Raw genomic sequence first — 15446 nt, forward strand, 5'->3', positions numbered from 1 at the left:
TCAGGTATAATGCATAATGGTGGCCTCTGACCTTGCAATAAAATCTTGCTTTACATAATGCTTTTAGGAAAGTGCTGAAGACAAACTTTTCGCAGGTTTAGTGAAACATTATCTACTGCATAATTTTGCAGACTAGTTCCTGTCAATAGTGAAGGTGGACTCACTGACTGCAGGGCTCGTATCTCAGGGAATGATCATCTCAGAAGAAGCCACCCCATCAGATGTGGCTGATAAAAAATTTAAAAATCTGTAAAGAAAGTATTCAAATCTTCAAATTTTTAACTTGCAACAGAACTTATTCTAATTAGATTACTATTCAAGGGCTGTCCAATATTGCCTGATCAGATGCAGCAGAGTGCGGGTTTTTCAGAGACATTATCAATGATGGAACAGCAAGTAATTTTCTTTTCTGACATTCTTTTTGATGTGCTGGGAGCAGCAGCAGCCTTGGGGCGGGGGAAGGGAGTAGGGAGCTTAGCAGCTAGGACACATCTATTGGTGAGGCCATAGAAGCTAGTTGTATTTCAAAAAACAGTGTTAATGCATTGCCCTTTCTCTAGATAGAAACTGTTTGGGCATCACCTGGAAGAGATGGTGATAGGTTCTGCTAACGATTGAAAGCTTCTTGCTCCAGTCTGGTTGGCTCCTGGAAGAATAAGATTTGGAAAGAAGAGAGCTATCTGACTTCAAGAGGGGGGCAGCTCTTTTGAGATAAGGTCCCAGCCGAAGCCCCTTGTGGTAGATAAGTCTCTGTTCCAGCCAGCGCCACCAACCAATGCTCTGCAGCCAACCAAGGAGGGACTATCTTTGCAGCCAAGTGATGGATCAGGTGGAAAGATATCTAAAATTGTTTTCCTTTTTTTGACGATTGAACATTTTGGAAGAGTGTCTAGAAGATGTAGTTCGGAAAAGGTTATTTGGTGGATTACATCAGTCCTCCACAAGAATTTGTTGCTGAGCCACATTACTTCTGGATCCAGTGCATCGGAGAGCACTTCTGGACGGTGTTAAAAAATCTGCTAACCAAAAGAGCAGTCATCCCAGTACCAATCTAAGATCTATCATTTTCCTAGTTCAGAAACTGTCTGGGATTTCTGACCTGTGTTAGATCTGAAGGAAGTGAACAAATACATTCCCTATCAAAGATTAAAAATGTTGACATTGCAGATCATCTTACCAATTCTTAAAGGTTGAGGCCTTCTAACATCAATTGACCTCAGAGATGCCTATTTACATGTTCCAAATCACAAGAGTTCTCGGACGTTTCTCAGGTATTGCATGCAAAACAAGCACTACCAGTTTCAATTTCTTCCTTTATGTTCTTGCTTCAGCCCCATGATGCTTGACGAAATTTCTGGGATCCGTGGTGAGTAAAATTGCCTCTGAATGAATTTGAGTTGACTGGGTCATTGTATCTTCTTTTTTTAAATGTCCAGAAGAGTAGCAGTCTTGCCAGTTGAAAAGGGTTTCATTCAGAACATCTCTAGGGAGGTATTTCCGCCAGCGCATAAGTAGATGAAACTACAAAATCATCAGGAAGACCATTTGGCCAGATTCATAGGCCAGTTTAGCAATCGTACCCTAGTTTTGGGTGCACTTTTATTCTTTGGGTCACCATCTTCTTCATAATTGGCTGCTGGCATCTTCAAAATTTCAGTCACGATTCAATTTGATCTGAATTTGACTAGACTTCCATTGATAATTTCATCCAGAGTCATTGGACTAGGGTTCTCTCTTCCTTCTTTCTAATCCCAGGGAAATTATTATAGATGCCAGAACCACGGGATGGGGAGCAATATGCAAAGATGATGTAACCCAGGGCAGATGAGATCCACAAGACCAATTGATTAAATCTTATTGATAGAAATTGACACCATTCCAGTTGGTTCTCCTTCACCACGGTACACAGTTAAAAATCAGTTTTTATTTGGGCTAACACTCAGTTGGTCAAAACATACCTGAATCATCAAGAGGAACCAGTTTAGAATCTTTTGATGTCCTGATAGACAAGATTTGTCTTTAGGTGAAAAACAGCTCTTTAGCCTTGGTGCAGGATATCTTCTGGGAATGGAGAATGAGTGAGCAGACCAGCTGAGTCATTTCTTCCCATCTTCGACCTCCCTATCTCTCCATCCACTGGATGTAGGTCTCCTTGGTTGGACTTCTTTGACACCAAGGAAAACGCTTTTCTCCCACAATGTTGCAGTCTAATTTCATATCCGGAAGCTTGGGCGGTAGATACATTGCAATGGCCTAAGGGACTACTTTATGTGTTCTCACCAATTTCCCTCATTATGAGAGTACTGTAAAAGGTTCAGGAGAGTTGGACTAAGTATAGGTGCTACCAGCTGGCCCCAACGTTCTTGGTCTCCTTTCCTTCATCAGGTGGTCAGTCTGCATTGGATTTGGCCTATCAATCTGTCTCTGTTCAAACCTCCAGTCCTCCACACATAAACATTGAGTTGTTTACACTTAGGGGTATAGAGCTTGAGGACAAAATTGTTCTGATGTAGAAACCTGCTTATATTAAGTAGTCCAGGGTTTGGATCATTTTGAAGGTGTGCGCTAGACACTGGAGATCTTTTTCGTGTAAATCTTTTGTAATTCCGTGGTAATTGTAAACTTTTTGAGAGATGGATTTTTTATTGGAACTGGCTGTATCTTTGTGCAGTCAGTGGACTGCAGTCGCAGCATTTAGGGGTGCAGGAGTCAATTCTTGGATATCTTACTGGGTTTAATGTAAAGACATTTCTTCCTTAATACACCTGTCTTTTATTTCCTACTCTGTTCTTGGGACCTACTACTCTTTTTAGATCTCCGCAATTTCCTCCATTAGAATCTTTAAAGCGTGCAGATTGAACCTTTTTGTCTTTCAAGGTGTTATTCTAAAGCACTATTTGTTCAGGCAGAAGGATATGTGAACGAGACGCATCACTTTGTGCTCGACTTTATTTTTATTTGTTTCTTCATTTTGTTTTACAGGAAAGATAATAGTGACACAGAGACTCTCCATTTTATCCAAGGTATCTTCAACTATCACCATTTACACCCCGGTCCTGAAGAAAGCCCAATGATCATTTTGACAAACAAGGGCTGAAACATGTCGACCTTTTAGACCACGAAAATAGGTAGCGTAGAGAACCCTAGAAACCCTCTGAACGCATACCAAGAATATTTTCACCACTATTAACTCGAATCCGGAACAATAAATTCACTTTCTGGCTGTCCGAGTTATTTTAAATGTCACCACTTCCACTAATCACTGGACACTACTGCACATAACCTTGGATGACTACCTCCTGGTGGAGGCTGCATACACAATAACCCTGTGATTATGCAGACACTCGAGTACCATAGCGGAGAATCAAGATATACCGCTATTTACGACTCCATCTCGAGTGCATGAGGGTTTTTTACCAAGGGACGTACCGAACACCTGAGGAATCCAGGTTGGCAGGACAAGTGATCCACCCCCTACTGATTGAAAGATCTTCAACTATCCACATCGCACAGGATCCTCTTCTTCCAGTGATTTCTTTCCTTGGCCCACATTTCCAGAACTAGCCATCTTACACATCCTATATGCCTGAGATTTGTCAATTTTCTTGGAGAGGATGCCTCCTTTTAGGAAAGTGGGGTTGTTTGTGACTTTTGGGTTAGTAGGACAGGATTTGTGTGCTCCTTCTTCAACTTTGAGCAAGTGGCTCAAAGAAACTATTATTTTGGTGATGTAAAGGAAGATATAAACCTTTGCCAGGATCTACGTAAGGAAGATTTACCCGGGACATATCTACTTCCTGTGCACTGTTTAAAGGAGCTACTATGAGAGATATGTGGTAAGCTGCCACATTGGCTACCCCAGATATATTTTGGACTCATTACCATTTCCAGGTGGAGGATCGGGTATTGGTATATTTTGGTGAACAGGTTCTTGATTCTGTATTACCTAACATTAAAAAATGTATCATTAAATCACTGGGTGTCAATACCTATAAAATCAATACTTTGTTGTGGTCTCATTAAGTAATAATGCGCACGAGGAAGACGGACAAGGAGGTAATAACCCTGTTAGTTATCAATAACTTTCATTACACCGAGTTCAGCCCTTCATCTTCCCAGTTCTAGATTGGCCTCCCGGGGTTTTGGAAGCAACCAGAAAATACTGGTTGTGTTTGTATTTGCTTGATACTTACACGAAGCAGATCATAGTTTCTTCCTCAATGTAGATCTCAGACAGGATGGGAAAGGTCAGGAAGTCATATATGTAGTAGTTTTTGTATTGTTTAACTTATAAAGGTAAACTAAAACTGCATGTGGAGAACAGTGTTTCTCATTCGGTATGAGATGGGACGAGGAGGACCTGAATTCAGAGTAATGGAGATTAGCGATAAGTAACCGGGTCATTTCTCTCTTTGCTTTTGTTCCTGCTACTGTTAAACGCGGCTTGTCAGTGGCCCTTTTACTGCTCCGTGTCTTACCTGGAGACAATGTTTTTGCGCTTTCACTGTGCATTCCTTGTGTGCTTGAGGCTCTGTGATCTATGTTTTATTGAATGTACTGAAAGTAGATGCGGCTCAATCTACCTATCAACAATGAATTCAGAAGCAATCAGAGCGTCTTATCAATATAACAACCACGTATGCAAATTCTTACCTACCATAGATCCAGGCAGGCTTGAGACAAACAGTGTAATTTAATGCTTAAAGGAATAGTTGATTTGAATGCTTTGCATAATTGTTTTTCTGTCTTATTTGCAGTCTCTTTTAACACTTGCCAAGTGTTTAATGTAATCATAAAAATGCATTTATTGAAATATTAACAGAGAATTCGAATGTATTGAACTTATCTTTCTTGTCTGCATTATGCCTGTGTTTCATGGTAGAGCAGTGACATTGACCAGGGTCTAGCAATAGGTTAAGGGTAAGATTGGATCCAAAAATAGGCATACACCCTCCCCCTCAAAACAAAAGGCGGCCCAAATTCGCAGTTTGTGACCTTTAGCAAACCTTTACCATTGGTTGAATAGTACTAGCGGCTCTTCATCTCCCTTTTTACATTCACCATCCTCTTCATTTTCCCTTCTCCCCTTCTTTTTCCGTCTGCCCTTTGTAACTCGTTTAATTTTTTGCTCAGCTTTTGTCCCTGTTACATCTACTAATCCTTTCCTCTTGTCCAGCCTTTCTTCCTCTTTTCATCTCATCTGTTCTTTTACTCCGTTTTAACTAGTTTTCTTTTTTCACTTTTTCCTCTTCTTTTTTTTCCTCCTGCTTCAGTTTTCCCAACTTCTTTTCCTCCCCAGATTTTCTTTTCCTTTCCTTTGCTTGTAGAGACACAAGAGGTGGGCAGACCACACTCATCCCCTATAATACAGCTTGTTGCATAGGTTTTAGCGCTGGAACTAAGAGAATTTACATTTAGTTCCAGATTCACAAAAAGATGCTTGACCCCAGCTGAATAGGATTTTCCCGGTGACAGCATTCCATAAGCAGTGGTGTCAGAACCACCTTAGCTTTGATCTAATGGGCAAGTTGGAAACTGCGGGGCCCAAAGACTTAGGTTTAATGTTGGCCTTTGGATCACCAGATTGTGCAATCTTGAGTGCATTCCTATGTTGTTTACTTGCCAGGAACGGTGGGACTTAGAAACAAGCTAAACACTCACAGTAAACATGCGGACCCAAATCTAGACTGCTACCTAACATCTAACAGATATGACTTCAGGGGACACAGCACCAAGTCTCTCAACTGGCTCACAAAAATTGGGGACTGGAGTCTAGTCCTCCTTATGCTTTTGCCTCCTTATCTCCCATTATGTGAGAACTTTGTGAGGGGTGCAATGAAGAAAATGAGTGGCAACGACAATTACTCAGGACAGCCCTCTGCATTATTTCACTAATAAGTAATGATATCCTAGTTTCTTTTTTGAAGTGCGTATGAGTAAAAGGCAGCGAACATCTAGTCCACCACTGTGTCAGACTGATGAAATCCATAGCACGCTTTAAAGTGATGACACCCCCGCACTGAGTGACCCTTTCGCCTCTCTTTTTGTTGTTTCGCAGTGGACAGAAGGTGACGGCGCCCGATCCAGCATTCGTTTATCACGCCCAGAAAGTGGAAGAAGGTTTGGAGCCAGGTTAGTCTGACCTTCTAAGGTCCTGTTTGACAACATACGTGCTAAATAATTTAAAAGAGCTAGACGGGAGTGAGGCGGCAGATTCCGGCTCAGAACAAAGTGCCAGTACTTGTGGACATTCCAATTAGTGTAAAATAGAGCATTTGGGCATTTTAAAAATTAATTTTGTCTGTTAGAAACATGCACACGCTTGTTGTCCGTGTCAGCGCATTTTTTCATATATCGGATTGTTCCCCCACATGTTTTAGAGAAACTGAACACCTCTCCCTCGCATAAACTGTTTAGGTGTCGGGAAGATGTTTGCATTTCATTACAAATTTAATTACGAAGTAGCATGCAATGAATTGATGGGACGGACAACGAGTAATTCAGAGCAGGTTGATGGTACTAAAGACATTAAAGTCATATTTACTGTTTAATTTCGAAGGGAAATTACCATTGTGGTACTGAATGATTTCAGAGGTCTTTGTTAATAATGCGTTAAAGGGACCTTTGAAAAGCGGTTGCTTGGTTTGAAGCAGCTCAAGACCTGGCTGTTCGAGCAGTAGCGGACCCCCCCTCCCCTAGCGCCTTGAGACCCTCCGGGTGAGTAGTGCGCTATATAAATGCTTTGATTGATTGATTGATTGATTGATTGACATGATTCGTGCTCAAGAATGTGTACTTTGTTCCAGTGACAATTTGCCTGATTGCTTTGGCAGAAGGCATGGAGCGAGTGGGATTTTAACTCTTGCCATGTTTGTATCTGGAAATCTCGGGGAAAAACTCACCGAAAACAGAGTCAACTATACGCATCTTAGATATTTTTTTGCCACTGATTTGCAGAATCCCAAAGCGTGGGCCTTGAAAATGTCCCCCCCATTCGTGCTCTCCTATACTTAATCTTGAAGGTTGTCTTTACTGTATACCATCAACAGAAGTAAAAATAACAACAAAGTGAACCCTACCCCTTGTCCTGGCATTAGCATCGCAGCAGCCTCCTGTTTGCTGCTGATGAGGATTTTTTGGGGAGGGGGTGTGGGGCAGAAGGGGAAAAGGGAGGGGCGAGGGTGAGAGTCCCGCATACAATTCAAATACATACTGTCGGAGAGGAGGGATGGGTGAAGCAAAATCAGAGACCCTGTTGAGACACTAGCCAGCCTAAGCAATCCTACAATAGCGGCACTGCCGTCTTCGGTATATAATAACTTGTGGGATTGTTTAGTAATGAAGTAGCGAGAAGCGCAAGCCTGTATTAGTCATGCATGTGAGGGGACTGCTGCCCTTAGCTTGGAAGACAAAAGATCCCCCCACCAACACACTGCTGAATTCCCTGCTACCCGCAGACTCTGTGGCATATCAACCCTCATCAGCCAGGATTTTCTTTTATAACAAACTTTATTGAGCCTTCAGTTCGAGTACAATACATCTTATCAAATATCCATGGCATTTTCGTTTTTGTTGATCATTATCCCATCTTTATCTATAATTAACTTTTCAAACTTCAAATGTTTGCATCCAGCTTTTGGCCGCCATTAGTGTGGCAGGGTATGCTCAGACGTGAGTCCCTTGCTCACTTTGCCACTGGATTCAAGCAAGCTGGGCCGAAGATGGCTGGAATGCCAGAAACCGGTCCTCGGAAGCTTGATTCCGGTCCAGGGAAGACATGGCTTGGCAGTTCGGGCTGGACTGTTCCCATGAGGCACAGGGTCAGACTGATTTGCATATAGCCATGTCTGAACTGGGGTGGCAGAGTGTGCTAAAGAACGGTGATGGATTTAACCCAGATCTTTTGACTGAGTGTGAGTGTTTGATTGATTCAGATGCTCCTTCCATCACCACCCCCTTTTGTACCGCTTTTGGCCGCCATTAGTGTGGCAGGGTATGCTCAGACGTGAGTCCCTTGCTCACTTTACCACTGGATTCAAGCAAGCCGGGCAGAAGACGGCTGGAATGCCAGAAACCGTTCCTCGGAAGCTTGATTCCGGTCCAGGGAAGACATGGCTTGGCAGTTCTGGTTGGACTGTTCCCATGAGGCACAGGGTCAGACTGATTTGCATATAGCCATGTCTGAACTGGGGTGGCAGAGTGTGCTAAAGAACGGTGATGGATTTAGCCCAGATCTTTTGACTGAGTGTGAGTGTTTGATTAATTCAGATGCTCCGTCCATCACCACCCCCTTTTGTACTGCTTTTGGCCGCCATTAGTGTGGTAGGGTATGCTCAGACGTGAGTCCCTTGCTCACTTTGCCACTGGATTCCAGCAAGCCGGGCTGAAGACGGCTGGAATGCCAGAAACCGGTCCTCGGAAGCTTGATTCCGGTCCAGGGAAGACATGGCTTGGCAGTTCGGGCTGAACTGTTCCCATGAGGCACAGGGTCAGACTGATTTGCATATAGCCATGTCTGAACTGGGGTGGCAGAGTGGGCTAAAGAACGGTGATGATTTAACCCAGATCTTTTGACTGGGTGGGAGTGTTTGATTGATTCAGATGCTCCGTCCATCACCACCCCCCCTTTTGTACCGTTATTTTGCCACCAACAGCCTTGCCATCTTTTTCAATGTCAACACTGATACCGATGCCCTTAAAATGTCACTCTTTTTGGGTTCCGAAATTGAATTCATTACTTCTATTAAGAATATTCCTGATTGCAACTCTAGAGACTCTTCAGAGTACTTAATGTATTTTTATGTGGGTTTGGGCAAAGGGACTAAGGTTTAGAAATGAAGACTAACTTTTTAACTGAAAAACTGCAGGCTGGTCCTGAATGCCTTTGAGTAAGATGAATCTGTCATGTCCATTTGGGGTACAGCAGCTTCTGCGGAGGACGCCCACTGTGAGGTTACCTTCATCATCAACCAGCCCCAGACAACCCAACATGTTTTTCTACTCTTCGGTCAGTCAAGAGTACAAGGCTCCAATATCCTGGGTTTATTGGTCTTGACACTGGACCCCCTTCCTCCTCCCGATTTGACAGAAAATATCTGTGCATGAAATTGATGGAAATTAAATTGCTTTTTTCCTTTGGGAGCCCGGGCATTCCCTCCTTTAATGTTAAGTGCCTGTGTGTGCATTATTTCCATGATATTTGGGAAATGGCAAAATTGGTGGTTCCTTTTTTGTCAGACCAAGTCAGGGTCACATTACTGAACTGATTCACAGTTGTTTTGGAGCTACGAGACGCGTTCTTAGATTTCGTCCTGTAGTGTAGTTCCTATATTCCCAATAGGCTCTGCGCATTGGAATAACATAAACGATAGTTTAGACATAGGACTGAGGTTGACTAGGTCTCTATTGAATATGTTAGACTTAATTAAGAATGCCAGCTAGCTCAGAGGTCACTAGAAACTTTCTCGAGTGAACAGGAATGAGTTAACTTTCCTGAATAGACAAGAAGGGATTAGCTTCTGACAACTTCATAAACATGACAACTTTGCTCCCTCCAGAATAAGGAGTATATCTCCAGAGTCGTGTGAAAACAATAGATAGCTATTTCACTCAGTCAATCGTGCATGCTTAGTTTCACCAGAGTGCAGAGAAATAGAGAGACGGGCGTTTTCAATAAAAGTTGTTATTTATTGAGCAGTCTTCTTTCTCATGCAAGAGAAGTGAATTGCCACAATGGCAATACTTGTCATAAAGTAAAGTGCGTACAGGAGTATTATGAAATAATACTGGTAAAACATTTATGTGGTTTCTGAGCCATTTGATACTTAAAACGGATAAAATATATACTATACATGTAATGATTAAAGTTGACTAAATGTACTCAACTGGTGCTTCTAAAATATGCCTACCCCGGTGTACCTAACCTAAGCCTAGTACGTGGGAAGGAGTAAGTGTGCTGCAGTTTAAGTTAAGTTATTTTTGCCAAGAATCTGAATCAAGAATTCTCTAAGGATCTAATCAGCTCCGTACCTTGGTTTTAGAATGAAGGAGGTCTTATATCTCTTTCTCAGGACTCGATCTCCCAGCAACCCGCAAGGGTGACTGGAAAGACTGGAGCTGGATTTCTCGGCAGGAGAAAAGACAGCATCTCTCTCAGTGCGTCAAATGGGAGGGTCGGCTTCCTTCGGCACTCCCATCAGCTGGGCTTTGGGTAAGTAGATAGCCGCTCTGCTCCAAACCACCGTGTGTTGCTTAAGGCAAATGCTGGTATATTTATACCTGGAAGGTGCCGAGTTTGACGTAAGGTTGGACATAAGATGTCACTAAGAACTGTCACTAATAACTGGCAGTTCTTTCAGGACTCGCAGGAGTTCTAGGACAAATCAAAACAAAAGCAGGGGGAATTCCCGGGTTGCTGGAGGTTTGGTTTGTTTAAAGAACGCGTTGTACTTTCTAGGAAGTAGCCTTGCCGTATTTGGACTGCATTGGCTATTACTAAATATGGACATGATTCTTATGCCTTTATAAGGATATGATTTGTTATAACCACATAAGGGCATAAATCGGGAATATTTAATTAGGGTCCTAGATACGTTCACAACTGTCCTGGTCCCTTGGTTTCACTGGTTAGGACTGTGGACTTTTGTAGACATGTGTAGTTTATTGAGAAACTTCTGCCTTCACAGAGATGTTCAGCAAATATATTCAATGCTGACTTTGATGCTTCCCACCTCTTTGGTGAGCAGGCTTCCCTAAACATTGATAACATTACCAAGAGATGCACCAATACCTGATCTTGGGTTTTGAGATCTGCTTCAAGTGGGTCTCATAGGTGGTGTCTGAAGCTCAAGACTTTACTGGGTTCCAGCCTTTCAAGCATCACAAATGCTCCAGCTCTGCTCATCATCTGTATTTACCTGTCCGTGATTTGGGTTCTGGGAGTATGATATCTTTCAATTCCAAAATTATCAGGGGCCTTTTTTGGCGAGAGGCCGGGGCAAGGGACGTGGCAAACAGAAGACACCAACGCGGGTGAACTGGTCAGATCAGGAACAAGAAATCACGCAACGGGTTACCAGGAGCATGGCACAAGGAGCTTTGCCGAGCACGAGCCGCGACTCTCTTTAGTGGAGAATTTGTCTTCCCACCCCTTATCCCAAATTCAGGAACAAGTTCTAAATAAAGGCTTGGACTTTGTCCCAACCAACCATCCAGATCTGTTTCAACTCCGACAGGACCTGGCTGTATTCTTCCGCAACTTGAGATTGAGGGTGTTCTTTGAGGATTGGGACCCTAAGGAGGGACATATGGGTGATACACCATTTCGCCCGCAATCGACCTTCACGCCACAATTGGCTGTGCTCCCTCCCCAAATTGCAGCTTTTGAGGAAGCAGTGGTCCATGATTTAGAAACATCAAACCTTACACAATCAAGACACTTCTCTAATCTCTCCAACTGTGAGAAAAAGGTACTCAAGGACTTGGGAAATAATAAAGAAATTATCTTGAAGCCCGCAGATAAGGGTGGCGCCACAGTAATCATGGATATAGAGACCTATCGACAAGAATGCACCCGGCTCCTAGCGGACTCAAGAACCTATAAGAAACTCTTCTCCCCCGACCGTTTCACCACAGAATTATTTTTTATTCAGAGCTGTTTGTTATAACACTACTCATGGTTCTTTTCACAGGCACCAGTGAAGTTTCAACCTATGTATACATGAGTGGTTATCACCCCTTACTGATATATCACCTTCATGGTTTAAGATAGAGTCGTACGTTGTATCAGCACTTTTTGCTCTTTTTACAGGCGCTAATGTTTTTGGAAATTGTGAATTTTAAATCCATATACACGTGAGTGTTTATTCACCTATGGTTCTCATTTAGACACCATAACATCTTTCACCAGGTTATTTTTAATCAGTGATCACAGTGTACGTTTCACAACATGCCTGTTTTTTTAAATCGTACACCCCACAATACTACGCATCCTTTTGCTTTCTATGACAAGGTCCTCTTCGTTTTCTGGAATGTTCACTTATGCTTATTATTTAACATGTTTTATCACCTTCCGTTCGGTACCACGTGGTTACGGCATATTTCACTCGATTCGGAACGTCGTTTCACCACTAGCATTTTTCACATTCTTCTGTCTAGTATCGCATTTAATTGCATCACAAATATCACTGCATCAGGTTTTTGTACCACATGTATGTTTATATCAACCCTTTTATCACCATGTGAACCGTAGCACATATATTTTGCATTATCATGCCATCTGTCCATTAGATGTAATTGTGTACCTTACACTGATACCCTGTTTCCTTGTAATTGCAGTACATCAGCCCTTGATGAAGGGCTTGTATGCCCGAAATGCACTGGGCACTTTGAATGAAATACTATTCAAAGCATTCATGAATGTTACAAATGAAATGATTGGTTATTGATAAACCTATGGTGAAAATAAAGAATTAAGGATACCTGGCAACATGCCACAGCAGCTGTGATCGTTCAACATGAAGTACTTCCATTTAAAAGTTGTCCAAAAATTGGATCAATCACTGCAGCTGGTGAGCCTTGCAGGTGACAGGATAAGTTGGTAGTGGAACCATCACAGGCTCCGTGTAAATTAGGACCCTGACAAAGGAGAGAACTGCTTAGTGCATTTTCACAGTTAGTACCGCTAAGAAACACTTTACACCCCCCACTCCAACATCTGTGTGTGTATGGTAAATCCCAGGATGTCTTGATGTATTATTTACCCAACCTTTCATATTTGCTTGCTGGTATGTTTTTTAGGCAATACTGAAAATGGAAAATTGTAACAGGCAGAGTGATTTTACCATGTATTATTCACTCAGTAGCCGTTTCCTTCTACCATGAATGGTAATTTTTCTAGTTTTTCAATGCTCAGCATCGTATAGTCTGCTTCCCTTTGTGTCAGTCTGATCTGTTTATCAGTGAGATTGAATTCTGAAAGCAGTGACATAGTGTTAATTAAATGCCAAGGCACATAGCCTGAACACAAGTTTTGTAGTGTCCAGCCTAATTGCATGATTGAACGTATTTGAGACTGACCATGTTGCAACATGACCAAGTCTTGTTACATGATGTCTATGGCAGAAGTCACAATGCTGTCCAATGAATATATCCTGGATGACAGAGTCGTTAACACATTGTCTACTACAGAGAGAGATTTCTCTAAATTAATACGATCAATTTCTCGTATTCATTCTGCAGTCTCTCCTTGGGTAATCTTCCATAATTCGTTATATGTAGCATATATACCGGCATATATAAGACGTTTTTGACGTGGTTTTCTTAGTCCTAACAAGAATTCCCTAAGGTCTGCGCCTTCTTTAAGTAAAGATAAGTGTTGTTTTACATCATCAAGTGTAGATTTCTGTAGCCAATCAAGGCAGAGTTTCTCTACACTGTATGTTATTACTATTACTGTATGTTATGATGTCTTTGAACATATCTTGGGTCTAGCCTATTGATTTTAAAACCTTGTGTTTTATTAAGGAATCAATCTTGACAGTTGTTTGTGTCTGTGGGCCAGATCAACCATTTGTTCCAATCTGGATCTGTTCTGTTGTGATGCAAAATAGGATGTACGTGGACCTCCCCCTCTGTAGTGTTATCACTCTCAGGTGCAGGTGCAGATATGGATGGATTGTTTATGTCTTTGATCTTGGCTAACCCAAGGCAAGACGTTTAGTGGACAGCGTCATTCAAAAACATAATTTGCTCAGGAATGATACAGGCTCTAAACAAAGCTTCTACCCCCTGCACTTGCCAATCTTTTGTCCCCAGACAGATTTTGTGTCAATGTTGTCTTTCCAAAAGTCGAAACCCTGTGTAGACTGTTGGGCAATAAAGGCTGTAGGATAAATCTGTTTTGTATTGGTTAGCATACTTTTCATTACTGTTTTGTTCACATTTTTAAAGTAAAATTATTCTGGATTGGATATATTGAACCCTGAAAAATATGGAAACTTATTTGCAAAAGTTTTTGAGCTACCCTTTGGAGGAGTAGGACAATGTTCCCATTGGTTATACATATATACATTTCTAGGCATTTCAGATTTGTGCAAGAAATGATGACCATAATGGTTATAACAATACATTTGTTCATAGTCTGATGAACCCTCTAAATATTAATGATTTGTGAATACTACAGACAACTCTAGATTGGACATCATGTTATTAACAGTCTCGAAGTCCCAATCATAAGAAAAGGTACTAGATGCAACAAAGTCACTTAATGAAATCTTGAATAAGTGTGAAATCTTCAACCGTTCCGACGGGCCAAAAATGTCATATTCAGTTCTGTCCCAAACTATACCATCTTGTATAGGAAGGACTGTGATGTTCAGTGCTGACAAGTCTCTTTGTTCACGATGGGACGATTTGTGTGGCTGGAGAAGTAAGTTCACTTTTTTGCTTGCTGTGTTCATTTTAATATATCTTCCATTTATCAGCATACCCAGAGTCATTACCAGAGCTAACCAAAGTAGAAAGAACAATATTCCCATCACAATCCATAGTTCAATCCATGGTGAAACCAGATAAGTTTCTTTCAGGTTATGAAAAACGTCAGTTGCTTGATCTTTGAAGGTTCTTTTTGCTGGCGTCGTTTTAGGTTCACTGGGATCCTCAGAAAACGTATCAAAGTTAATGAAATAGCCAGAGGCAGTTCTGTCAATGGTTGGAATTGCATCCGGATTTGTAGAAATCGCTGGAACCACTTGATCACTTGTTACTTCGTTGTAGACAGGTGTTTCAGGACAAACTGTTATTTGGGTCTCAAGAGGAACGAGCTCCATAGCTTTGTTGCTTCGTCCTTCATTTATTACGGCAGAATCTTCATGGTGATGAATCTCTCAGTTTGAACCTCTTAGATTGTAGCTGGAGGAGTGCGTCTGCTACATTGTCGAAGTCCACTTGGCCTACTGCTGAGTATCGGCCACATAGTGTGGTTTGATCAGGTCAATAGACACAAATCTTCTCTCCTTTTTACCAGCAAGTGGCGGCAGTAGCACTGTTCTTGATCCGTGGATTGCTAGGACAGGTACTGGTTGTCTGTAAGAAAGTCCAAATTCCTTCTTGTTGGCGATCTTTTCTCTGACTAGATCACCAAGCTTTGGGATCCAGACAGGCCTTGCTGGGATAGTTGCTTTTCCCCCAGTTGTGGTTGGCTTCAGGAACACGTTGCTTTCTTTCGATCTTAGTTCATTTAAGTCCTGTAAAACAGCCAAACGATCTTTGATATCAAATTTCTTATTTTCCACCACTGTTCCATGACAATCAAGGTCCGGAACCAACATTCTTGTCCCAAATAGGACCTCTTATGGAGTGACACCCCCTAGAGAACTTCTTGGCAAGTTGTTTAAACTACGTTGGATACTCTAAAGATGTTTGACCCACCCATCACCGAACCTTAT

The 15446-nt window shown here is 41.9% G+C and overlaps 1 protein-coding gene across 1 annotated transcript in view; it reads left to right on the forward strand.

Annotated features, from left to right (window-relative positions):
• BTBD16 (BTB domain containing 16) overlaps positions 1-15446 on the forward strand; it is an 887756-nt gene that overhangs the window by 168220 nt on the left and 704090 nt on the right. Inside the window, exon 5 of the mRNA XM_086920301.1 lies at positions 6059-6132. Coding sequence (XP_086776427.1) covers positions 6059-6132 — 74 coding nt within the window. The remainder of the gene's footprint in view (positions 1-6058; positions 6133-15446) is intronic.

The sequence above is a fragment of the Lissotriton vulgaris genome, chromosome 5 (assembly GCF_964263255.1).
Source record: "Lissotriton vulgaris chromosome 5, aLisVul1.2, whole genome shotgun sequence".
Taxonomy (NCBI): domain Eukaryota; kingdom Metazoa; phylum Chordata; class Amphibia; order Caudata; family Salamandridae; genus Lissotriton; species Lissotriton vulgaris.